Source organism: Myotis daubentonii, chromosome 12 (assembly GCF_963259705.1).
Source record: "Myotis daubentonii chromosome 12, mMyoDau2.1, whole genome shotgun sequence".
NCBI classification, from domain to species: Eukaryota; Metazoa; Chordata; class Mammalia; order Chiroptera; family Vespertilionidae; genus Myotis; species Myotis daubentonii.
This window is the reverse complement of record NC_081851.1, coordinates 37,224,184-37,250,593: the sequence shown is the minus strand read 5'-3', so window position 1 is coordinate 37,250,593 and position 26,410 is coordinate 37,224,184. Positions and strand designations below refer to the sequence as shown.

At 51.7% G+C, this 26,410-nt stretch overlaps 1 protein-coding gene across 20 annotated transcripts in view; it reads left to right on the top strand.

The window, feature by feature from the left end:
• The window catches only part of DYSF (dysferlin), a 202,199-nt gene that overhangs the window by 23,738 nt on the left and 152,051 nt on the right, over positions 1 to 26,410 (top strand). For all 20 annotated transcript variants that reach the window (XM_059659471.1, XM_059659466.1, XM_059659469.1 and 17 more), the window contains exons 2-4: positions 803 to 858; positions 1,714 to 1,805; positions 21,119 to 21,224. In XM_059659471.1, the coding sequence (XP_059515454.1) occupies positions 803 to 858; positions 1,714 to 1,805; positions 21,119 to 21,224 (254 nt within the window). The remainder of the gene's footprint in view (positions 1 to 802; positions 859 to 1,713; positions 1,806 to 21,118; positions 21,225 to 26,410) is intronic.

The following is a 26,410-nucleotide window of genomic DNA, read 5'->3' as shown; positions in this document are numbered from 1 at the left end:
TAAATTTCTTTAAAACCTTCTTTAGCAGATTAAGGTCCAGGACTCAGCTTAAAATTTTTGCCCAGCTCAGATTGTGGAGAAAATTGACCTTTAAGCTATAAAACTTACTTTTCACTGATGAAAAGGAAATATGACCTGGAAAGAAGCCGCAGAAGTGAAAGTAAAAATCAGTATCATTTTTTTTTTTTTTTTAGTGAAAATGAGCATATCCTAAATTAATAGTTTAAATTATTTAAACTTAGAGGACTAATTAGTCTGCTCAGGCTGTCATAGCAAAATACCACAGATTGTGTGGCTTTAACAAGAGGAACTAATTTCTTACAGTTCCAGAGGCTGGGGTGTTCAAGGTCAAGGTGCTGGCCTATTTGGTTTCTGAGGAGAGCTTTCCTCCTGAGTTGCAGATGCTTCCTTCCTACTGGGGACTCACATGACACAGAGAAAGCGAAAAATGGAATCTTTTCAATGAAGATCATTCATTCTTAGAGTCAGAAAATGTGCAATTGAAAAATTTTACTTAGAAAATCAGGAATAACAATTACAAATCATTAAGAAAAGTCGGCCTGGGCATTTTCCTTAAAAAACAGCCTTCTGATGGGCTGCTGCTTCTCCATCCCGGAGCTGGGAGAGGAGCCGGTGACTGGCGCTGGGCATCCATGTGGACCGGTGGGGTCCTCAGGGCAGCCGCTGGTTTGTAAGGCTCCCTTTGGCAGGTGAGCTGCAGTGCGTGTCTGAGGAGCTGCCCCTCTGGATGGGAGGTGCAGGGGTGGGACAGGCTCTCACTCCCTCTTTGGGTCTCTCATAGGGGTGAAGAAGAGAACCAAAGTCATCAAGAACAACGTGAACCCTGTGTGGAATGAGGTATGCGCGTCTCTCCACCCTCCTCTCCTCTCTCTGCCGCCACTGCCTCTGTAGGGACAAGTCAGGGGCTGGTGGTCCCATGTGCCAACTAAATCCTCCTGGCGCTTGGAAGCTGGGAGGACGGTGGTGGCCTGGCATGCCAGGCCAACAGAGGTGGGTGTGGCCTGGGGAGGAGTAAGTGTCTATGTTCCCTCCAGCTCTGTCAGCCAGGTAGAGGGTGGTTAGAGGCTCCCTTGCCTGCCGTGTCTCCCTTACACAGGCCATTCTCCCTGCCCAAAGCCCACCTCTTTCCCATCGAGCTCCCAGATGCACCAGCTCCTCCTCTGGCTCCTGCTGGCCCCTTGCCCTTAACCAGCTCCCTCCACAGGCCCCCCTGGGGGTCCTTGGGAAGCCCTGGATGCCTTCAGTGGATGGGGCTGGGGGGCGCAGGGGAGCCCCTGCTCTGAGAAAGGTCCGGGGCCTCTGGCTGGGCCTCCCCAAGGCGGCACTAACTCCCGCTGCCCAGCAGGGAGGGGCCTGGCTTCTGATGAGCACATTGGTCTTGGCCCCTGAGGACCCTGCAGGCTCCGCGGGCATTTTCCCCAGCGGTGCTTCTAGGCCTGGTGATGGGTGGAATTGAATTGGGGCGGGGGTTAGGGGAGTCTGGCCTCCTCTCTTCTGTTGCCGTCAGCTCTCACTGTCACCCTGAATCTTGGGACCCTGCCATTCATGTATTCATTCACTCACTCATTTACCCACTCATCCACCAGCATCATTTATGGATGCCTGGTCCATCTTGGATGACCAGGGTGAACAAGACAGTCTCTTCTCGGGGGCCACGGGTTAAGTGCGATGTCTTTTCTCCTTTTCTTCCAGGGCTTTGAGTGGGACCTCAAGGGCATCCCCCTGGACCAGAGCTCCGAGCTGCATGTGGTGGTCAAAGACCACGAGACGATGGGGAGGAACAGGTGAGGCGGGCAAGGGGGTCTCTGTGGCCTGCAGGTCCGGGTAGGCTCATGGTGGACATATATTCCACAGTCTGGGCCCGGAGAGCTGGTGTTTCAACTCAGCATTTGCTGAACACCTGCCTCCCCTGGCTGCCTGGCTGCAGCCTCAAAAACTCAGCCCTGGGTAAGTCTGAGCTGCCCAGGCTGCAGGAAGGTGATGGCTGGAATCAGGTGTGCACGTGTTTGCACAGACAGCCTGTGGCCCAGGGAGTGGGGAGGAGAAGGCGCCCTGTGTGGGCGTGGTTCTCTTTCCTCGCCCTGCCCAGACTGGAGAGGCCAGCGGCACACTGCGGGAGGCAGGCAGCTCTCCAGGAAGGCTTCATGGAAGAGGTGGGCCTGGAGCTGAGATTTGTGGTTTGGACGTCGGAACGGTAATAACGGTTCCCACGGACTGCACTCCTCCCTGCTGGTGTTTTCTGTTGTTATTTCACTAGGTAGCGGGGAGGGTTGCCAGGCAGGGGGCATAGCAGATGCAAAATTGTGGTGGCAAAAGCAGGCTTTCTGGTGATCCCTTCTCTTGGCATTGAGCTGCTGGGCCTTGTATGTGCTGGTGGTAGGGGTGGGGGTGGGCAGGACCAACGGAGCATGCAGAGGGTCCTGTTGATTGTGGGTGGCGTGGCCTGGGGACAGAGGCAGCTTGCGAGGCTGCACAGCTGTGACTGTCAGGGGCTCAGCAGTGCCCGCTGGGCACGGTGGGGTGCAGGGGCAGCTGTGTTCGGTGCCGGCAGGGGTGGGTTCATGCTCTCGGTGCCAGTTACTGAGGTCTGGGAGCAAGGATCAGGCATGGCGGCCTTGCTGTTTTGTGATCTGCTCACAGGGGAGCCTTTGTTTGGGAACTGGGTCAGTGGTGTCTGAGTCCTGGGAGGCCTGGCTGTGTTACCTTGGGGTGGAGGAGGGGAGAGAGGGAAGGAGGGAGGATTCAGAGACCTGGGGAAGGCTGACAAGGGTCTCAGGCTGCAAAACACCTGGGAAGTTTGAAATCTTAAAAGGCTTGGAAGAGAAACCCACTGTCACTGTTTCTCTGTGGTTCTACTGGCCATGAGTGCAGGGCATGGTATGTGTGGGGTCACTTCTGCTGGGCCTTCCCAAGGTGGGGCTGTAAGGTGTGGGAGCCAGGGCCTCAGCAACACCAACCTGCACAGGCAGCGGGGGCTAGAACCAGCTCACACAAAGCTATCCCAACACAGGCAAACATTTTGTAGAAAACACAGCAGCCTCCAACAAGAACAAATGGTGGGCCAGCAGATCAGGAAGGGAGTGATTCTGGGCACTGGGTAGTCCTGGAGGGCTTCCTGGAGGAGGGCCACTCAGCCTGACTTAGAGGCTGGGGTAGGCTTTAGAGAGGCAAGGAAGGGAGGGCATCCGGTGTCTGGGTACGGAGGCAGCCAGGCTAAGGCCTTATAGGTGGGACTAAGTCACATGACAAGTGAGCCAACTGAGAAGGCAGCAATGGGCCCAGATTGCTAGGGGCCTCCAATACCAGGCTGAGGATAATAGTAGCAAAACCACAACAGCTGATGTTTTCTGAGAGCTTAGCCAAGGGTCTGGTCCTGGGCTGAGTCTTTACGTACAGGGTCTTTTAAAGTCAGTTACATACTATTATTAGAATCGTCATCATTACAGGTGGGGAAACTGAGGCTCTGAGAGAATGGGTGATTTTCTCCAAGGATAGTGATAGCAGAGCGGTGATGAGAGGGCTCATCTGCAACTTGCTCCTGATCATTACACCTTTCAGAGGCTCCTGGAAGCCCTAGGAGGGGACTGGGACCTTCTGGAGACTTCAGTTCCCTGAAGATGCTGGAGTGGAGGGAGAGAGCTTAGTGAGGCAAAGGCGGCGCAGTCTGTATACTGAGAGGCACGCAGAGGAAATGCATGTTTCATTTTCATGATCAGATGCAGCATTTTACAGACCTTGTGGGGAAATTTCTAACATCCTGAAGGCAGCATGAGTGCAGGGGCCATAAACATATGTTTGATCAATTCAGGGGCCAGGCTGGCCTTCAGGGTGACACCAGGCCAGTGCCACACATGGCCTGTCCTGGCCGTGGGTCAGAGGTCACAGCAGGGGCCAGGCTGCACTGCACCTTGGGGCCCTCTCATTGGCCCCCGGGGGCGTTCTCCAGCTCCTGGAGGGAAGCTGGCTCTCAGAAAACCACTTCCCATGTGACTAGTTCACTGCAGGGCCAGTGTGCTAGAACCAGTTCCTCAAACACGAAGTTACGGAAGAGCAGTTCACATAAGTTCCCAATTTACCAGACCATTGATATATAATTTCTAAAAACCATTGAAATATAATTTTTGAGTTTTCCAAACATTTATCTCAATTTTGCATTTCTAGCAATTAAAAATTAAACATTGGCCCTGGCCGGGTAGCTCAGTTGGTTAGAGCGTCCTCCTCGATACACCAAGGTTGTGGGTTTGATCTCTGGTCGGGGCACATACAAGAAGCAACCAATGAAGGCATAAATAAGTGAACAAATCGATGTTTCTCTCACTCTCTCTCTCTCAAATCAATAAGTAAAAATTTAAATATGAATTAAATCAAACTCAAATGTAAACTTAGATTTATAAATATCTGAAGCATTTCAGAGGTTGCCCACACAACACTGCCACCTGTGGAAATGATAGAATTCTGGCCTCAGTGGAGGAGCCAATGGGTGCCCAGCCCGGGTAGCAGTTTGCCTGAATGTTGGATGCGTGAGGGGGGACCTGCTGGAGCAGGGCAGGCAGGCAGGATACGTGCCCGGTGGTGCCGTGAAGCCTCCATGGCGAGACCTCACCTTACCCATTAAATCTGAGAGAAGAATTCGAGAGTAACAATTCTAAAGCGACGAAAGTAAGAAACATACCGGGAAGTGACATGAGTAACCCTGTGACATTTTTCATTTTGAAAGAGAAAATGGGAAAAAGTCAGTGACCTGCGTTGAGGGAACATTTTAAAAAGCACGCCTACTCACCGCCCTCCAGTTGTCACCGGCTGGTCTGGAAGCAAACAGGGAAGTAACCGGCATGACAGTGACCGTGGTCACCTGATTGTCCTCAGGGCCTCTGTGAGGTCCCTCGGGGTCGTCGTGCAGCAGCCCCCTTCATTGCTGGGGTTTTGGGTGTGTGTCCTGCGAGCTCATGACTGGTGTACCCAGGTCACCTTCCAAGCAGGTGGGTCTCAGCCCTCCACCGCTGCTCACGCTGGCGGTCTCCCTCCATCCGGCCTCCTCTCCCTCCCCCTGACCTCCCTCCTCGGCCTCCATTTGTTGCTAGAGTTCTCCTCAATGCCTTGCTTATTCTTTCGTCTCAAAGTCTCTCGCTTTGCTTTTTTTCCCCCCTTCCTCACTCTCCTTTCCTTTTAGTCTTTCTCTCCACCAAGTCTCCCCACCTCTCTTTCTCCAGGGCTTTTGGGGCGCTTGACACTTCTGTGTTTCCCTGACAGCTGATGGCAGTTTGGGGTGACCTCGCTATCCTAGACTGGTCCACTGGCCTGGAGTGGGATCTTGGAAAGTCCCGGGTGGGGGGGGGGGTGTGGGAGGAGGAAATCTCAGGCTGGGAACTTGCCTCCTGGCTGCTCAGCACCCCATCCACCCTCAGCCTGAGGGACCCCAAGGGTGAATACACTTTGTGTTGATAAAATCGGGTTTGAAATGCACATAAAAGGAAACTCCACTTCTACGGATGGGAGGCACTCATTGTAAATCCAGCTGGAGGCCCTGGACTCCCATCCCAGGCTGCACTGAACAGCTCACTTCCTGTTTACTCTGGGCGTCTCAGAGGGATGCTGGAGGGGAGGGGACCCTGATCCCTGGCCAGCTGTTTTGACCCCTGGGACGGTCAGCCCAGAGGTTCCTAATGCAGCCACACCACAGCATCCCTGGCAGCTTTCACAGACACTGGCCCCACCCTGGGATTCTGATTTAATTGGTTGGGGGCGGGGCCGCCATCGGGACAAACTCCCAGGTGTTGGGAATTTCTGTGTGCAGCCTGGGCTGAGACCCCCTCATCTCCACTCCGGACCAGTGCTACCCAGTAGAACTTTCTGAGATGATGGAACTGTGCTGGCTTGTGTAACGGAGGAACGGAATCTTAAATTTTATTTAATTGAAATATAAATAGCGAATGTGTGTGGTGGCTGTGTGTTGGACAGTGCAGGTCTAGGTTTTTAGACCAGTGTTGCCATCCTGCCTGCATATGAGGATGACCTGGAGGCTGTAAAACATCCGTGTCTGGGCGCCGAGGCAAACGGCTCAGAGGATGACCTGGAGTAGGAGGCAGGCGTGAGCACTTCTTGAAACTGCCCAGGGGAGGCCAGTGTGCACCAGGGTTGAGCAGTGCGGGCCCTTCTGCCAGGAATTGCTCTCAATTTTCTCCATGGATTAGCTAAGAAACAAATATAAGCTGGTAATAGTTTATGTATGTGATTGTTGGTGGAAATGATCACCATACAGTAATCATGGTCCAAACTGCACGTGGTAAACTTGATAAGGAAATGAAAACTGACAGAAGAATCGTGTTGGCAACTGTAAACACTGACCTGGAAAAATGGGTTTTAATAGAAATAATTCCACCAAAGAAAACTCAAAATGGAAGGGAGCCAAATTTGGTAAAGCTTAGTATGAGCCCCCAAAAAGAAAACAAATCTGAGCTAAATCTGTGTTGGGGAATTTAAACAGAAAACAGTTGTTATCAGTGGCAATGATGTTGGTAAAATAAAAATGAAGATTAAGAAAAAAGGAAAGTTTGATTGCGTTGCTTAGAAAATGTATCCAATTAAACGGGGTTACCTTGATCTGGAAAATGCCTTCCTGGTGAAAATTAATTAATGTAAGTGTATTTTTGATTCAAATGTCTGGTACATACCAGCATGGAAGCAGCTGTCTGCACGGGGTCAATACATCCGGCTGCCGAAGCATCAGGGTCAAAATGCTCACCTTGACTGCGGCACCTCACTGGCCAGGTCCAGCCAGGCCCGGGCGGGTGCCAGCTTCGTCAAAGACGCATACAGGATACCCAGTTAAGTGCCTGGGACACACTTAAATGATCCATTGTTTATCTGGGATGTGAACTCACAGGGAATCCTGCATTTGGTCTGACCAGCGTGCCCCAGGGTGACTGTGCCCAGCTCCGTTCGTCAGGACGTGGAGAAGAGACCTGGATTTACCGGGAGCCGGTTAGGGGGCTCTCACAAGAGTGCTGCCCTTGGAATAGTGTGAGCCACTCACCACCTTTTAGCGACGCGGTGACTCGCTAAAGTGAACGGGGCTCTGAGGGGTTTCTCACCCCCACACAGAGCCTCCTCTTCCCCGTGGTCATCCCATCAGTCCTGGTGCTCGCACGCTGGGGTTCCAGCAGGCAGCTCGGAACCTCCCTGAGTGCCGCTGCTCCTTCTCCGCACCCCCTGCGCCCCCCCCCTCCCCGCAGCTGCTCTGCCTCCCACCCGACCCTAGGCTCCAGGAGCTGGTCCAGTGGGATGAGCATGAGCTTTGGCAAAAGCCAGAGTGCAGTCTCAACCACTGTGTGGCCTCAGCAGGTCACCGAAGCTCCCTGAGCCCGATTCTTCCTCCTTCGAGAGCATTGAACGAATCGCTAAAGCAGGTCTCAGGGACCTGCCGCAAGGGGTGCCCAATACGCCGTGGTTCCTATGGCACAGCCTCTTTCCTTCTCTCTCTTGTGCTGCCCTCCGGCTGACACCAGCTGCTTCAAGCCCTTTCCCGTCAAAGGCTGCGCGCAGCCAGCTACGGTTTGAAAAAGGACTAATTCATACTGAAGTGTCCACCTCTGGCTTCATGTTCTACTCCTCTGAGGGAGGAGCCTAGTGGATGCTGCTTTACGTGCCAGCCTGCTTAGGATAACAAGCGAAGGCCCCTGGTGAGTGTGAGGCTCCAGCACAGCTGATGAGGACATATATTGGGAATGGCGGGGCCTCCTGGCTCAGGTGGCTGTCTCCTGTCGGGCTGTCTCTGAGCCTGGAGCAAGTCTTGGCGGAAGTGGGGGTGTCCTGGTGCTTCCTGGGAGCACAGGGGAATGTGGGCATTTTCAGGAAGGAGCTAAACATGAGTCTCAGTCCTCTTAATAAGAGGGCCCCGTGCAAGAATGCCGGGTGACAGAGGCACCTGCGGGGGAGGGGCGGGCCAGTCAGTGCCTGTCACTCACGCCTGGAGTGTGTCGATGTGGACGAGGGGTTCCAGCCTGGCGGGAGCAGGTGCTCTGGGTCCCCCAGGCTGTCCACCAGAGCTGAGCAGGGCAGGGGTGGTAGAATGAGAGGAAGGGTCAGGGGCTCCTCTCAGGGACCCCACTCTCAGTAGTGCATCTCCTCTTGAGGCCGTCTGTGACTTGGACCTCTCGGAACCTCTGTTTCCTCAAGGCAATGGCAATAACAGTACCTACATTGCAAGGTTGTTGTAACGTTTAAATGAGGTAATGTCAAATACCTACTTGATGTTTGGCACACCACCGTTGTTCAGTACATGGGAATTATTGGTAGTGGCAGGATCTATACAGAGGCACATACATAAGCCACACTTATGTGTGAATATGACACTATACCAGTGATGGCAGACCTATGACACACGTGTCAGAGGTGACACGGGAACTCATTTTTTTGGTTGATTTTTCTTTGTTAAATGGCATTTAAATATATAAAAGAAATATCAAAAATATAAGTCTTTGTTTTACTATGGTTGCAAAGATCAAAAAATTTCTATATGTGTCACGGCCCCAGAGTTAAGTTAGGGTTTTTCAAAATGCTGACACGCCGAGCTCAAAAGGTTCGCCATCACTGCACTGTACCCATGCCCCATGTGGACACATGGCTGTACCTGGTGTGCACCAACATATCACACACATATATGCACACATATTCTTTTATTAAAAAACTAGAGGCCTGGTGCACAGATTCATGCACTGGTGGAGTCCCTCAGCCTGGCCTGTACCCTCCCATAATCTGGGACCCCTTGGGGGATGTCAGACTGCCAGTTTCGGCCCGATTCCCGTAGACCAGGCCGAGGGACCCCACCGGTGCATGAATCCGTGCACTGGGCCTCTAGTATGCATATAAGATCTTGGTTAATCTCTTCCCACCCTCCCCCTCCCCCCTCCCCTCTGAGATTCATCAGTCTGTTCCATGTTTCCATGCCTGTGGATTGAGTGTCTGCCCCCCTGGTGGTCAGTGCGTGTCATAGCTACCGGTTGAATGGTTGAACGGTCAGCCAGTCACTTAGGCTTTTATATTATAGATGGATAACTTAAAAACCCCCACACAAGTTAAAAATTATAAGTATTTTTATAGGCTAAGTAAGCTCCATTTTTGGCTCAGTGGTAAGAACTGAAGGCTCCCAGGTTCAATTCTGGACAAGGGCATGTACCTGGGTTGCAGGTACATGCTGGGTTCCATCCCCAGCACCAGTTGGGATGCGTGTGGGAGGCAACCAATAGCTGTGCCTCTCACATCCATGTTTCTCTCTCTCTGTCTCTCCCCCTCCCTTCCACTCTAAGGATCAATGGAGAGAATATCCTCAGGTGAGGAGTAAGAGGACAACACAGTTATAAAGGGAAAGTGCAAGTTCTCCCACCCACTCCCCACCCTCCCCTTCCCTCCAGCGGTGTCCATTGTTTGGAAATATCCCCTCCCCTTTCCTAAGCCAATGCGAGTGTCTGTTTACATACATGTGTATACATTTACCTACACAAAAATGGGATCGTGCTCGACATATTGATCTGCACCTGGCTTTTCGTCACCTCATCATGAACCCTTTTCATCAGGGTGTACTGATCAACCCATTTTAAATGGCTGTGTGTGGTTCACAAAGTGGGTGCACCAGGCTTCACCCCACCGCAGTACCCTTATTTTTAAAAAAATATATTTTTATTGATTTCAGAGAGGAAGGGAGAGGGAGAGAGATAGAGATAGAAACATCAATAATGAGAGAATCATTGATTGGTTGCCTCCTGCTCCCCCCCTCTCCCCCCCCCCCCCAACACACACACACTGGATATCGAGCCTGTAACCTAGGCATGTGCCCTGACCGGGAATTGAACCGAGACCTCCTGGTTCATAGGTTGATGCTCAACCATTGACCCGCTTGGCCAGGCCTGCAGTACCCTTATTGACTGCTATTTAGATTCTTTCCAATTTCTGGCTCTCAAGTGATTATCCTTTGAACATCTTTATCCAAATGTTTCTATGTCCCTACACTATTTTTTCTTTTGGAGAGGTCTTTAGAAGTGGGATTACTGGATCCAAGGCTAGGGGTATGTAACATTTTCCAGATTCTACCAGAGTACTTTTCAACATGTTGCCCTAATTTATGACTACCAACAGAGAAAAATAAGTGTCTGTCAGTTTTTTATTTTTGTTAGTGCCGGGGGGGGGGGGGGGAAATGGTTATCTTATAGTTTGTGTTTCCTTGACTAATAAAGTTGAGCATCTCTTCATGTGTTTTTTGCCCATTTGTGTTTCTTCTTCTGCCAGTTACCTAGCCTTATATTTTAGTTGCTTGTGTTTTTCTTAGTCATTCATGGTGGTTTGTATATTTAACCCTCAGTCTATTTTATGCTTGTCACCTGTCAGTTGCTTTGTCACAGAGCCATTCCACACAGAAATGGACAGTCACTCAGGTGTGTGTGTGTGTGGACATTTAAAGAGGCCGAGAGGTGGTTTGTTGTAGCTAGAAGTTGGGGAACGTAGGCCTCAAGTTCGGCCCTGGGTTTCAGCACGCAGGTTGGCAGGCCCCCCTTTCTGGAATCCTGGGGGGCTTGTTGGGCAGGAATATTTATAGTCCACCGCCCCATTGTTCTCAGCCTGGAACAATTGGAAGTGCTGAGGCTATCCTGATTTTCCAAGGATTTTTAAAACTAGATTTTGTTCTGGATTCTATCCAGGGCATCCCTGGCGTTCAGAGTAGTTTTTGTTTCTTTCTCTGCATTGAAGTGGGAAACTATTTAGAGGGAGTCTCAGGCAGCCCCAGGGAATCAGATATTGGTGAGAAGGCTGCCAGAGGCCAGGCCGGCTCAGGGGGTGGGAATGTCCGGCTGTCCCTGGTTTCCTGCCCCTGGTGGCCAGGCACGCATGGTTGAGGGCTGGCGGGCTCTCGGGTGTCTCCTCCCCCCAGTGCGTGCGTGTGGACGTGTCTGGCTGGGACGTGTCTGCCTTTCCCGTCACGCCGGACACTTTGAGAGGAAGGTACAGCTGAGTCACTGATGAATGTGTCTACATATTTTAGTGGGTTTGTCCTTTTCTTAGTTTAAAAGGTAAAGAATGAGAAACTGCCCTGGCCGGTGGCTCAGGTGGTTGGAGTGTCGTCCTGTGCACCAAAAGGTTTCAGGTTCCATTCAGTCAGGGCATGTACCCAGGTTGCTGGTTTGATCCCTGGTCGGAGTGCCTATGGGAGGTAACTGATCGATGTTTCCCTCTTGCCCTGTGTCTCTCTCTACAATCAATAAAAACATATCCTCCTATGAGAATTAAAAAATAAAAAAGAGTGAGAAACTGACCCATGGAAACCTTTCTGAAGCTATTTTTTAGGAAATAATTTCAAAATTATGGAGTAGTTGCAAAAATAGAACAAAACATCCATATACTGTTGCCAGACCTGCACCCTACACCCAACCCTCTCTCTATCTCTGCTCCCTGTGCCAGAGCACAGCCTTCCCAGTCACCCCCTGAAAACTCCAGTGCATAGCGTAGCCCAGTGGTCGGCAAACTCATTAGTCAACAGAGCCAAATATCAACAGTACGACAATTGAAATTTCTTTTGAGAGCCAAATTTTTTAAACTTAAACTATATAGGTAGGTACATTGTTATTAACTTAATTAGGGTACTCCTAAGGCTTAGGAAGAGCCACACTCAAGGGGCCAAAGAGCCGCATGTGGCTCGCGAGCCACAGTTTGCCGACCACGGGTGTAGACCAAGCATGTCAAACTCAAAGGCTCACACGGGCCAAATAAACAAGGTTTAAGTTTATGTGGGCCGCAAAAAACAAAAGCTTCAATATTCATAGAAAAGTAGGTCTGTTTCGATAGAGACATGCTGAATACAAAGGGCTGAAATAAATGAGTAATCATAAACATAAAATAATAGAACATTTTAATAAAAATTGATATTTTTTCCTGAACATTAACTTACCAGACACTGAATAACTGCACAAATTAATAAATGTAACGCAAATAAACCTATTTTACTTGTTCTCCGAAAGTGAAACATTTCCTGTTGGGCACACCAAACAAGTCAGTCCAAGACTAATGACGTGGCAATCGGCTGCTAAAATATTCGCTGCTAGTATTAGTGGAGAGAAATGGTGCGCCTGCGTGTAAGGCGTGTCAGGGAAATGAATGCAACACGATTATAGTAATCAGTCATTAGCGAATGTTGTAGTTTGTTATTAATAAGTATGTATAATAGGATATTGTAAAAATTAAGTTATGAAAGTTTTATTAAAACGTTTCTTACATACCGTTATTTTGGCTGGGCCACAAAAAATATTTGTTGTGGGCCACATGGGGCCCGGGGGCCTCGAGTTTGACATGCTTGACCTAGAGCAGTGGTCGACAGACTGCGGCTCCTTGAGTGTGGCTCTACCACAAAATTCCACGTGCGGGCGCGCACGTACAGTGCGATTGAAACTTTGTGGCCACACTCAAAGGGCCAAAGAGCCGCATGTGGCTCATGAGCCGCAGTTTGCCGACCACTGACCTAGAGGATGGGGTGGGCCATACCATGCAGGGCCACTAGGAAAACACCAGGGTGAGTCAGGAGGCAAAGGGGTGAGGGGAGCCATGGACAGAGCCTTTGCTGTGGTTTCTTTTGAAAAGGGCACGCAAGGAGGGTAAGAGGGTTGGGGATTGGCTAGTTTGAGTAATTTCGGCAGGTTCTGGAGGGGGGTGGCTGTCTGGAGTTGTGTGGTACCTCCCTGGGGTGATCAGGGCAGGGGAATAGTGCCCTGGAGTGTGGGAGCCCATAGTGGCGGGGGTGTGGGCTCTGGATTGGCTGCTTTGCACTTGCAGGTGTAGAATTTACTATCTCTAGAAATTGGCTAGCCCTGGCCCCAGACACCAAAGCATCAAAATACAGAGAATAATAGGCATGCACATGAATGCAGCTTGGAATTTGATTTTTTTAAAAAGTTGGACCTGATCAAATTTGTAGGCTGGGTTCCGTTTTCCATGGATACAGCAAATCAAGGAAGGACCCTTTTGTTTCTTTCCTCTTGTTCTCATGGGCTCTGAGGTGTCCCAGCTGCGCTGGGTGCGGTACAAGGCCAAGCACGGAGTCTGGCTCTGCCTCTTACTGGTGTGAAGTCAGGCAGGTTAAATGCCTTTCTGAGTCCCAGTTTCCTTGCTGTGTGGTGGGTTGACCAGTAACAGTACCCACCCCACAGGGCTAGTGTCAGCTTAGGTCAGCCAGGGTATGTAAGGTGCTTGGCACTCTATCCCACGCACACCCAGGCTATGGGAGGGGGGTGATCACTAGGAGTTAGTTCCTTGAGGGCGACGACTGTGTTTTGCTGGATATGCTGGAAGTAAATATTTGTTGAATGAATACATGATAAGATTTTAACAGAGTTTTATGTTCTGTTTTTATTTATTTATTTTTTAAAATATGTTTTTATTCATTTCAGAGGGGAAAGGAGAGGGAGAGATAGAAACATCAGTGATGAGAGAGAATCACTGATCAGCTGCCTCCTGCACGTCCCCTCCTGGGGATAGGGCCCACAACCCAGGCTTGTGCCCTCGACCAGAATTGAACCCAGGACCCTTCAGTCCACAGGCCAATGCTCTATCCACTGAGCCAAACCAGCCAGGGCTTACGTTCCGTTTTTAAATTTAATTTTTGAGATGGTGAACATTTAATTTTTTTGTTGCAAAAACAAAAACTATAAGAAAAAAATGCAGCAAAAATTCTCCCTGTTATCTTTGTCTCTCACCTGCCCCTTACTCACCCTTCCCCCATGGGTACCACTGTTCTTCGTGTCTTATCTATCATTACAGAATTCGTGCGTTATTGCATAATCACCAATACAGATTCTGACATTTCTCTCTTTTTAGGCAAGAGGTATCATATTAATTTTTTAAATAGATTCTCTTATTGTGGTAAAATACACATAACAATTATCATCATAAGTATTTTTAAGCTTATGGTTCAGTGGTATTAAATACATTCACACTGTTGTGCAACCATCACCACCACCCATCTTCATAACTCTTTCATCTGTAAAACACTCTATAGCAGTGGTTCTCAACCTTCCTAATGCCTCGACCCTTTAATACAGTTCCTCATGTTGTGGTGACCCCCAACTATAAAATTATTTCGTTGCTGTTAGGTTAGGTGGCTCAGGAGGCGGCGAAGGAAATAAAGAGAGTTGATCAGAAAAGTAAGGAAGGAAGGAAAGTTAATTCTGCGTCCTGGGAGACCCACGTACCCCAAGGACAGTGCACGTGGATTCACGCCAACAGGGAGGGGGGCGCTTTTTTTATACTTCGGTTGGGTGAGGGGCAGGGACATGAGCTGAGGTATTCAGCTGAGGAAGTTCCAGCTGCAGGGGGTCAGCAAGGTATTCAGGAAGGAGTCAGTATCTGTGTGGGGGTCGTGGAGAAGCCAGTATCTGTGTCTGGCATGCTGATCTGTTAGAAATGTCAGGGGGAGTCCATTATCTTGTCACACGTCTGCATGTATCCGATTCTGGGCTCTCTCCGACCTAACAGTTGCTACTTCATAACTGTAATGTTGCTACTGTTATGAATCGTCATGTAAATATCTGATATGCAGGATGTATTTTCATTGTTACAAATTGAACATAATTAAAGCATAGTGATTAATCACAAAACAATATGTAATTATATATGTGTTTTCCGATGGTCTTAGGCGACCCCTGTGAAAGGGTCGTTCGACCCCCAGAGGGGTCGCGACCCACAGGTTGCGAACTGCTGCTCTATAGGCATTGAACAGTAACTTTCCATTCTCCCTTTTCCTGAGTCTCTGGCAACCATGAGATTAGGCTCTCTGTCCATGCTTTTTATTCCTCGAAGTATTGGTGGTATATTGTACACACACTTTGCACGTTTTTTAAAAAAAGTGTTGAAGGTTTTCCATAGAGAAGCTTATGGTGTGCTTCCCATTTCCACCGCACGGGCCACGCTGGATTTAAATATTTACCCTCGTCTGCGATGGACATCTGGGTTGCCTCCCATGCTTTCTTTTTACAATGACGTAAAATGGTCCGATGTTTTAAAATAAAATTGTTTAGATTTCTTTGTGCTTCATGAAAATAAACTTACTTGGCCACATTAATGCACTCCCCCCACCCCCCACTTCAGGCTCAGATTTGGAGGCCACCACCCCATAGCTCTTTTCCCATCTCCGACAGGGCAGTGGCCCTAGTGGATGGTGGATTTGGGAATGAATTCTTTTTCCGTGGAGGAAAAATGTGTGTCCTGTGAATATGGAAATTGCTTTGACCTCTCCCGCTCTCCTGCATGCCAGCTCCTGTCTCCTTCTGTTTCTGGGTTGGCAGCAGCTCTTTCAGCCCCTACGCTTCTGCCCCCACATTCCAGGAGCTGCTGAACACAGCCCAGCCCGGAGGGATGACGAGGGATGGGGGCCGGAGGGATGACGAGGGATGGGGGCCGGAGGGATGACGAGGGATGGGGCCGGGGAGGGGGGGCCTGGGGAGGCTGAGAGAGCAGTGGCATTTTTCTGTGAGTAGGTGCAGGGGGTGGGCCAAGGCCCACGGGGGTCTCTTTACCACACACCCAGAGCTGCTAGAGGCAGCCTGTACAGGCCCCCAGGGCCCTCCCTGCCTCTGTGACCCCTACTGAACCCCCTGCCACACTTGGCCACGGGTTGGTGCCCACTGAGAGTGGGGCATGTCTGATTTGGAAGCCTGGGCCCTAGTGTCTATTCTCAGTCAAGGGTTTGGGTCCTCCCACTCCCCAGGCCCCCGGAATAAAGCCATGGCTCCTGCATCCTCTGGGAAATGAAGGAACAGCGGCCATCAGGGCTTCCTGTGATCAAGCCCCCGACCCCTGCCACCTCCCATAGAGTCCCTCCTCGGCTCCCCCAGTGCAGTTCTGTGCTCCCCACTCAGGGCAGCTCCTCCTGAGGCTCAGGGCAGGCAGCCTGCCCGCAGCCCTTCCTTCTAGGGGCGTGGGGGCCCGTGAAGCCACCCAGCTCCTCAGGGGGACTTCCAGGGTCTACGGCAGGGGTGGCAGGTGGGGCGTTTCATAGCCCAGAAAGACATTTAAGGGAGGAAATAACAAGCTGTCCTTCGTGGCCAGAGGTGCCTGGGCTGGCAGGGGTGGGGCCTGCCCTTCCTTCTGCATTTCCTGCCATTGTTCCCGCCCCTCTTCCTGGAATTCTCCTGGGGGAGGGGGGCGGCTGGGTGCCAGAAAGGGAGGCCGAGGAGGCCTGGCTCTGCTGTGTGTGCGGCTGATGACCAGGTCTCCCTCTGCTCCTCTGCCCGCCTGCCTCCCGCTTCCCCAGGCTGACCCCTCAGGGACTCGGGGACCCAGTTTCAGGGCAGGCCCCCTGAGAGGAATTGCTCCACCCTGCAGCCTTGGTGTTCCCATGAAGGATAGGATCACTCTGACTACCAGTGTCACATGAATGCGCAGGTCCTCTATACCCACTATCTGATCGTTTTGGTTTTTTAAATCCTCACTTGAGTACATGCTTAGAGAGAGGGAGAGACAGTGAGAGAGATCGACAGCGAGCAAGAGAAAGAGAGACAGACAGACAGAGACAGACACAGAGACACAGAGACTGCGTGAGAGAGAAACATCCATCAGTTGCCTTCCAAACGCTCCCTGCCGGGGATTAAACCCACAACCTGGGTATGTGCCCTGACCGGGAACCGAATTGGCAATGCTTCGGTGCATGGGACAGTGCTCAACCAAGCTGGTCTTTTTGATAGCGCCTGGGTCCTGAGGACACTTCAGGCCACACATGGGGGACAGACGTCTCCCCCTCACTGGCCCCGGGATGGAGACACTCCAGAGCCCTCAGTGAACTGTGGTACAAGTTTGCTCCACACTCCAAAGGAATGTAACACAAACCATCCGAAATCCTAGAAAATGTGACGCTACTGGCATGGTCTCTACCAGAACCCAGAACGAGTATCAGTGAGCATCTGTCTTTTTAGTCCTTTCTCTAAAGAGATGTTAGAAAAATGGGGGGTTGCACATACACCAGGCGTATTGCCTTGCTGGCAAGGGAACTGCAAGGTGGCCAAGAGTCTGCTGGTTCCCAGGGGGATGGAAAAGGAGGGATTTTGTTGTGCAGAAGCTTGCATAAGCAGCTAGTTTATTTATTTAGCATCGTAAAGTATACACGACAAAACGTAACCAATTTAACCAGGGTCAGCAAAGAAAAGGGTTATGAGTTTATTTGAGCCAAATTTTGAGGACATGCCTGGAAGCGGTCTCAAGGGATTGAGAAAATGCTCCCGGGAAAGCCCATTTTGCAGACCCTGTTATGCACCTAGAATGGACTCCTTTGGTGGTAGAGGCAGGAGAAAGCAAAGCGGGGAAATCTCTAGGATTGGATAGACTGCAAATTAGACACATACTTCTTTCACACTGGTGGGTACCGGATGAGTGACAGGGAGCATTTACAGCACATGGAGATGGAATGCGGGGAACAAGATGACCAGGAAATGCTCTGTGGTCTAGTGATCTGGCGCCTGGGGCTGTGCCTTCCAGGGTAGGAAAAGAAAATGACATTTCAAAGTTATGCTATCCTATGGATGTGAGGGCGATCTGGCTGCGACATCTGTCACCCCATTGATCGCCAGGGTTGATTCGGCTGATCTGGCTGGCTAGGCGGGTGTCCCCCTCCTCCCTCACCGATCCATGTGCGTCCCTCCCGAAGCTGCGCGCTCGGTCGAAGAGGACGACCTCCCCCCCCCCCCGCCCCCGCAGGAGGAGAGGACTGGTCTTCGGTCAAGGGTATATCAAGGGTATACGAGTAGCTGCGCTCCCCTGCTAGAACCTCCAAACAAACTCTCAAAGTTATGCTATCCTAGATGCGTGAGAACACAGGGCAGGGTTCCATTGAGGTAAAGATTAATTTCCTGGAAGGAAGCCACAGGCCTAGGATGTGATGCCCGCTGTGACCTGGGCCACAGGTTTTACACAGCCCCCTTTTTGCTCCATTCAAAGTGTACCGCTCAGTGGCATTAAGGACATTCACACTGTTGTGCAACCATCACTACCATCCTTCTCTAGAGCACTCTTGTCCCTCTACACCAGTGATGGCGAACCTATGACACGCGTACCAGAGGTGACACGCAAACTCATTTTTTTGGTTGATTTTGTTAAATGGCATTTAAATATATAAAATAAATATCAAAAATGTAATCTTTGTTTTACTATGGTTGCAAAGATCAAAAAATTTCTATATGTGACACGGCACCAGAGTTACGTTAGGGTTTTTCAAAATGCTGACACGCCGAGCTCAAAAGGTTCGCCATCACTGCTCTACACTGACCCTCTGTACTCACTAAATTTTAGCCCCTCTTCCTCCTTTCTACTCAGCCCCAGATAAGTGCTATTCTACTTCCTGTCTCTAAAAACTTGCCTACTTTAGGTATCTCCTGTAAGTAGAGTCGTACGATTTTTACCCCTTTGTGTCTGTCTTATTTCATTTAGCATCATGTCCTCAAGGTTCACACTCCCCCCCACCCCCTTGTAACAGATTTCAGAATTCCTCTCCTTTTTAAGTCTGAATAACAGTCCATTGTATGTATCTGCCACATTTTATTTATCCATTCATCTGCTGATAGCCTCTTGGGTTGCTCCCACCTGTTAGCTATTGTGAATAATGCTACTATGAAGATGGGCTGACAAGTATCTCTGTGAGTCCCTGATTTTAATTCTTTGGGTAAATACCAGAAGTGGAGTTGCTGGTTCGGATTGCAGTTCTATTTTTCAGTGTTCGAGGAACCACTGTTCTGTTTTCCACAGTGGCTGCACCTTTTTTATTCCTACTCACAGCGCACAGGGTTCCAATTTCTCCACATCTTCAATAACATTTGTAGTTTCCTCCCTTCCTCCCTTCCTTCCTTCCTTCCTTCCTCCCTCTCTCCCTCCCTCCCTCCCTCCCTCCATCTAATGGGTGTGACATTATAAGCAGCCTGTTTTAAAAATCAGCTAATTAGCCCTGGCTGGGTGGTTCCATTGGTTGGAGTGTCGTCCCATATACCAAAAGGTTGTAGGTTTGATTCCTGGTTGGGGTACAGACAGGAGGCAACTGATAGGTGCTTCTCTCTTACACTGATGTCTCTCTCTCTCTCTCTCTCTCTCTCTCTCTCTCTCTCTCTCTCTCTCTCTCTCATCAATGAAACACAGCCTCGGGTGAGGATAAAAAAATTATCAGCTAATTAGGTCAAGATTAAAAGTTCATTTCCTGAGATTATAAAAACCCATATTCAAATCAGTTGTTACAGAGACCAGATGTGCTATTTATTCACGAGGAAAGAAAATGAAAAAGCAGATGAGAGGACACCGTGGCAGAGCCTTGGCTGTGCAGGAGGCGCGCAGAAGCTCCGGGCAAGCACCAGGCCGCAGCCGCGGTGGACACAGGCCACTGGCTGTCCTTCTGCCACTGCGGAATGCTGATGGCCCCTTTCATAGCTTACGGAACGTCACCGTTTTCCCTGGCGACTTACTGATCCTAAGAGCCCATCGTGTATGGGGTCCCCTCCCCTCAGTGAGAGATGCGGCCTCTGGTGTGTGAGGTGTGACCGTCATGGGCTGCCCTCTGAGACAGGACCGTCTGTTTGTTTTCGTGTGTAATCATTGCTGGCCAAGCTCTAGGAGACCTGTGTAGACGCCTGTGCAGACTGGGTCAGTCTGCTGCTGAGGCCTGGGAGCAATGCAGATGTGCTGAGGGACTGCCCTGCTTTCAGGAGACGCCCACGTGGTGGATGGCTGAGGCCCGAGGGCCAAGACAAGCCCTTCTGTGGGGCCCCCAGGCCGACAGGGGTGGAGGGCTGGGCCTCTGGGGAGGGGCAGAAAGGGGTCAAAGTTGACCTTGGGGGAAGGGAAGGTGTGCCTCTGGTGCAGGGAGAGGGGCCTGGCCCTCCAGGGATGGCGGTGGGGTGACTAGGAGGAGGGGTCCTAAGTGACTCTGGCGTTCTAGGCAGATCAGCTTGTCTGTGTGGCTTGCGTGGTGGTGGTGTTATGGAATATGGAATTTATGGAATTGGCGCAGAAGGGACAGTTGGACACTCTGGGGTTCAGGGAAGAGCCTTTATTCAAAGCAGCGCTGCTGGTTCAGGGGACCCTAAGATCCAGATCCTGAACAACTTAGACAATGAGATTTTCTCCTTGTATATTTCTGCGTTTCTTTGTTTCCTAACTACCAGCTTCTGCGGTGGACTACAGCCCCCTCTCCCCCCTGGAGAATCAGTTAGATGGTTAGCTTAGATTGTATCTAATGTCCGTCCTGCCTGGCGCCAGTGACCTCCCTCCAGGTCAGCTGTCCCATCCTTGGTTCAGGGCCCCGTGTAGATTGGGTATTTAGGTAAATTAGTTCTTGCAGGACCAGATAACTAAGGAAGGGGCAGTGACTAGAACAGTGGTTCTCAACCTTGGCTGCACATTAGAATCACCTGGGAATCTTTTTAAAATCCTGATTTCTGGGCCTCATCCTCCGGAAATTCTGTGTCTTTGTTATGGGGTGGGGCCACAACATTAGTAACAAAGAAACAGCATTTCTGGAGGATGAGGCCCAGAAATCAGGATTTTAAAAAGATTCCCAGGTGATTCTAATGTGCGGCCACGGTTGAGAACCTCTGGACTAGACTATAGGCCAGTGATGGCGAACCTTTTGAGCTCGGCGTGTCAGCATTTTGAAAAACCCTAACTTAACTCTGGTGCCGTGTCACATATAGAAATTTTTTGATCTTTGCAACCATAGTAAAACAAAGATTTATATTTTTGATATTTATTTTATATATTTAAATGCCATTTAACAAAGAAAAATCAACCAAAAAAATGAGTTTGCGTGTCATAGGCTCGCCATCCCTGCATAAGGCTCACAAGAATGTGCCTCAGGAACATTGATTCACTTAGGTACAGAGTCCGCTGCTTGTCGCCTACATTCTTTCACAAATGGAGTTAATTATCGGCTAGCAAGCCAGTGCAGTAGAAAGCAGGTTACTGGGACAAATTCAGATTGCTAGCCCCCAAAATGTCTTATGCTCCTCATCTGTGGTGGTGGTGAGGGGTGTGGTGAGAGACAAGCCGGACACAGGCTAGTTTTCTAGATTCTACTTTTCCCTCCTCTCAGGTTCCTGGGGGAAGCCAAGATCCCACTCCGGGAGGTCCTCGCCACCCCCAGCCTGTCTGCCAGCTTCAATGCCCCGCTGCTGGACACCAAGAGGCAGCCCACGGGGGTAAGTGCTCACGGAGCCTCTGCACAGGCCAGTTTCCGGGCCGAGGCCTTGCCTTTCTGATCCCAGAGCTGTGTGACTCCAGCTCCCAGCAGCCAGGTCTGGGCCTGCCCACCAGGGCTCAGGGTACCTGGGAGGGCTCTGGGCTGGAAGAGAGGGGAGGGGGGCCACAGGCAGCCTGGTCCCACCTGCAGGGTTAGTCATCCTTGGCTGCCCTGGGTCCCTTCCTGGGGTTGGTCTTCCCAAGCTCCCCGCATCCTTGGGTATCCCCACCCCAGTCTCCCTGGCCGCTTTTCTCACCATCCAACCTCCTTCTCCAGAAAAGCTGAGTCATCTGGGTCACAGATCACAAGGGAAGGGAGACAGACAGACATCCCTCTCCCTGGCACCCGGACCTGTCAGAGCCCTTCCTTTCCTCCATTGTCCTCCCGCCCCTCCCCCAGCCTGCCCAGTGCTCTCCCAGTTCTCCCAGACAATTTCCAGCCCTCAACTCTCGCCTCCTGCTATTTTTAGTGAGCTAAGTATACCCTGCAGGGTTCTGTCTTCCTGGTCAGTGGAATTCCTGACCTTCCCTTAGGGCCAGCCTCCCAGGATGCCCTGGGGGAATGATCGATTTGTGGCGTCTCAGGGGGTGGGCTACGGTGGGGGGTTTTGGGCTGAGTTATTTCGGACAGAGTGGGGCTGCCTTGCCGCATGGAGTGTGTGTATGGGTGTGAGTGTAAGCGAGTGTGTGAATGTGACAGCGGGTGAGTGTATGAGTAGATGAGTGTGAGCGTCTATGGGTGTGAGTGTGTGTATATGAGTGTGAGTGTGAGTGTGGGTATGGGGAGGCTCCTGGCTGGCTTGGAGAATCAGAAGTGGCCAGTCTGGGCAGGGCTCTGAATGGTATCACTGTGGGACCTAGAGAGAGACGGTGACTGAAGTCACACAGGGAATCGATGTCCAAGTGGGGACATGCATCAGAGGGTGCATCTCCCACACTCTCAGGGGACTTGAATAGACTCAGTTATACAGGTTATGGGCTCAGACTTACAAGACGAGCCCCCCGCCCCCCATGCCAGTCACAACTGGCTATAGATTCGAAGTTTCAGCAGCCCTGTGCTTGGGTTCAGTTACTTTCCTAGAGCGCCTCACAGAGCCCAGAGGCCCATTTTACTTCCTAGATTCCTGGGTTATTGTACAAGGATGTAGCGTAGGAACAGCCAGGTGAAGAGGTGCAGAGAGCAAGGGGGGGAGAGGGCCAGGAGCTCCCGTGCCTCCCAGGCCCTCCCCCTTCCCCCATCTCCACCTGCGTGTGCACCAGCCCCGACGGCCTCGGTTCCTGTTCTGTGGGGTTTTTATGGTGGCTCCATTACACAGGCATGAGTGATTAAATCATTGGTCATTGGTGATTAAACTCAGTCTCTAGCCCCTCATTCCTCCCTGGAGGATGGGGTGGCTGGGGAAGTGGGGGGATCGTGGGGCTGAAAGTTCCAACCCTCTAATCACATGGTCTCGCTCTCCTGGTCACCTCATTCATACAACAAAAGGCACCTTTACCGCCCTCATCACTTAGGAAATTCCAAGGGTTTTGGGAGCTCTGTGCTGGAAACAGGGTGTTAAGACCAAATATGTCTTTTTTATCATAAATCACAATATCACATCACTACGGTCCAGAAGGACCCTGGGGACATCTGAACTCCCCTCAGGGGTCCTGGAGAGGCTGTGAAGGTGTGAGCTCTAGTGGAGAAATGGGGGCAGGCATCAGCGGCTGCTGAGGGCTGTGTTGAGTCAGGGATGGGGCTCCTCCTTTGCTTTGTGTCCGGCCCCCAGAGCCTCCAACCGGGGTTTCTCACTTCCCAGTCGAGCTGCTCAAATGTGTCTGCCTCTAGCCCTGTGTGCACCCCGACACTGGTTCCTGCAGGCTCAGCATTGGCTCCACTCCGAGCTCAGGGGCGCACCCACCCCTGGGACAGAGCTTTTCACACTGGGTCCCTGTCCATGGGCCGAGCCAGGCTGGCGGCATCCCCAGGGGCCTGGCCGCTCCTCCTCTCTCTCTGGGTTCCCATGGCCTGTCTGCAGTCGGCTCACCTGCTGCCTTCTCTTCCCCGGGCTGGGATCCCTGGTTGGCTGCAGAGCTTGTCAATCCTCACAAACCCTGTCTCCAAGAAGGGGGTGTGAGAGCCAGAGGTGATGGATGGGAGAGGAGGGCTGGGCCCGCTTGGGTGAGCCCCCAGCTGAGCACGGCCTGGGGGAGAGGGGCCCCCCTCCTTGTGGCGAGGCCCCAGGACTGTCTTCTAGTTCCTGTGACAGCACGAAGTCACGGGGCAGCCCCAGGCAGGTCCCAAGACCCTCTGCGCTGGGGCTTCCCGGGTACCCGGGACGGGGCCGCACTGCAGTGGGAGGCACAGGAAACGGGGGATGTGGCAGAAGGGACAGAGCCCTGCCAGAAGCCGTAGCGTCTCACTGGCCTTTTATCGAAGCCGATTTCTGGGCCGAGCCCAATGGGCCGAGCATGCCAGGCTCCCCTCCCCGAGTGGCTGTAGCCCAGACTGCCTCAGAGGGCCGAGGGGGCCCGCTGGTGGAGTGACAGGAGTGAACACAGGGCCTGTGGGACCCGTAGAAAACCCTGGAAGGGCTGAGAGGGGGCGGGGGCTGCCGTCCATCTGCCTGTCCCTCCGTGTCCTCTTCGAAGTCCCTTCAGATTGGCACACTGGGCTGCGGGCCATGGGAAGATGCCAAATCTGTCTCAGACAGATTCCAGACTGAAGAGGAAAACGCTACCCCTGTCCTGGGGGAGCCTCCAGCACGGGGTGCGGACACACACGGAGGAAAGAAGTCACGTGCTCACAGATGGAGAGGGAGAGAGAGAGAGAGAGAGAGAGAGAGAGAGAGAGAGAGAGAGGCTTGCTCATGAGGGTCTGGCGACACCACGAACACTGTCGGCATCGCCTCAGCCTTGACAGCCAGAGTCAGATCAGAAAAAGAAGCCCATCGGTGCTGAGTGCACCTGGAGCCTGGTGGTGTGGTGGGCCGGAGCCAGGAGGAAGTGTGTTGGAGGCAGGGACCTGGGGTGGAGCTGAGCAGGGCGGGAGTGAAGGACCCCAGAGCCCGGCTGCGTGACCTGTAGGAGGATCTGATGAGTTGTCCCCTGTCTTTGCCTTTGGTTTCTTGGGCCTTCCTAGCCTGGGGGCCAGACAGGACCCTCAGAATTCTGTGATATTGTTGACCGTGACCCCAAGATGGCAGACATGGGTGACTCAGGTTCCTGCCTCCAGATGGTCGACACATGACGGACTGCTAGGATGTCTGCGTGGTGGTGCTGGGGTTGGAGAGCTGAGGATTGGGGCTGTCATGTGGGGGGACTTAAAGAGGGTCCTACTGGGGGCTGTAGGCCAAGGTCATGTGGTCTGGGAAAGCATGGAGCTCACACTTCCCACAGGAAGAAAATCTCAGCGCTGGTTATGTCTGGAGTTGGGCAGAGGGGCTGAAGTATGATGTCCCGGTTGGGATGGGATGTCCGGACTGGGGGTGGGATCCACAGACATGCCCGCTTTCCTTTAGATCCTCAGCAGAGCTAGAGGCCTCCAGTATTAGCCACCTCTGGCTTTGGAGCAGTGGCCCCTGGACGCTGCCCCCTGGTGGCGAGATGTGTTTTGGATCCTGGTTCTAGGTCCTTGGAAGCTGCCAGGGCTGTTCCTGTGGCTCCGAGACGGGCCTGTACAGGATGGAGCTGGCTCTGGGCTGTACGTCTCTTTCAGGAGCCTGGAGCCAGCTCTTCAGGAGGTCGGTGTGGTTATGAGTGTGGAGGAAACCGGGTCCTTCGGAAACCCCAGGGAGGGCTGCCGAGGTGGCCTTGGGATTCTGGGGTTGCGGTCCTCCCTGCTTCTCCAGAGGGCTGCCCCGGAGCCCAGGTGCTGACATCCAGGCCGTGGGGTTACACTCCTGCAGCTCCAACTCCGCACAGAGATGCAAATGCCCCCGGGTGGTGTGGGAGAGGGAGAGAGACTGAGCCCTGAGAAATAGGAAAGGGTGTTCTTCAAGGGGAGCTGGTCCAGGGTCAGGGGACCTCAGTCACCAAGTGTTAGAAGAACCTGGGGCTGAGGGACGCCCAGGCTGTGCCCTCTTTAAGTTTTTGCTCCATTTTCTTCACCGGGGTCCACTCAGACCACGGACCTCTGCAACCTGCACTCCCCCCTGCTCCCCTGACCCACTTGGCTCACCCTTTCTTTTCTTCCTCACGTGCTGTATAATTTATATATTTATTTTGTTTATCATTGATTGTCTCCTCTGCTGGATGTCAGCTCCATGGGGGCGGGGCCTTTGCTTTGTTCCTGGAAGTATCCCAGGATCCCAGTGCCTGGCCCCTTGCAGGTGCTCGGTGTGTATTTGTGGGGGGAACGAATGAATGAAAATAGGCCGGACCAGCTACGTCAGGTGGGGTCCCACTTCCCCTCTTTCGGAAGCAGGACCCGCTCAGGCTGAGCCATGCAGACATGCCACGCAGGCCAGCCCCGTGGGCATGTGGTTGAATTCTCTGCTGTCACCATCTTAAAATTCTCGGTAAATTTGTAACAAGGGGCCTGAAATTCTGTTTTGTACCAGGCCTGCAAACTCCGCGGCTGGTCTTGAGCTCACATGACTCCTGGAGAGGAGGAGTCAGCATGGGGGGCGGGGGGGGGGGGGCTGCTGTGTGTCTCTGCTGTCATTCCTGTGGTTGGAGCAGAAGCAGATTTCTAAGGGTTTCTTAACCTTTTACTTAAAAGTTAAGGTTCAGAGAGGAGCTGCAAGAGTAGGATAAAGAAGATTTTTGTCCTGAACCATTTGTGACTAAGTTGTCAATTTTCCTGAATTTAGTGTGTATTTTCTCTGATTAAGGACTTTCTCCTACTGAACCATAACTCAACCATCAATACTGATAAAATGGTCATTGAGATAGCACTGCATCTAATGCAGTGATCCACCTCCAAGTTTCTTTTGTAACCCTCACCCAAGGATATGGTGAGAGAGAGAGAGAGAGAGAGAGAGAGAGAGAGAGAGAGAGAGAGAGAGATCAGTTTGCCCTTCATTGGGGACTGAACCTGCAAACATGCCTGGCAACCTTTTGGTGTACAGGACGATGCTCCAGCCACCTGAGCCACTCTGGCTGGGCTCACCAGCCTTTTCAACAGTGTCCTTTAGAGCAAAAAGATCCAATTAAGGATCATGCT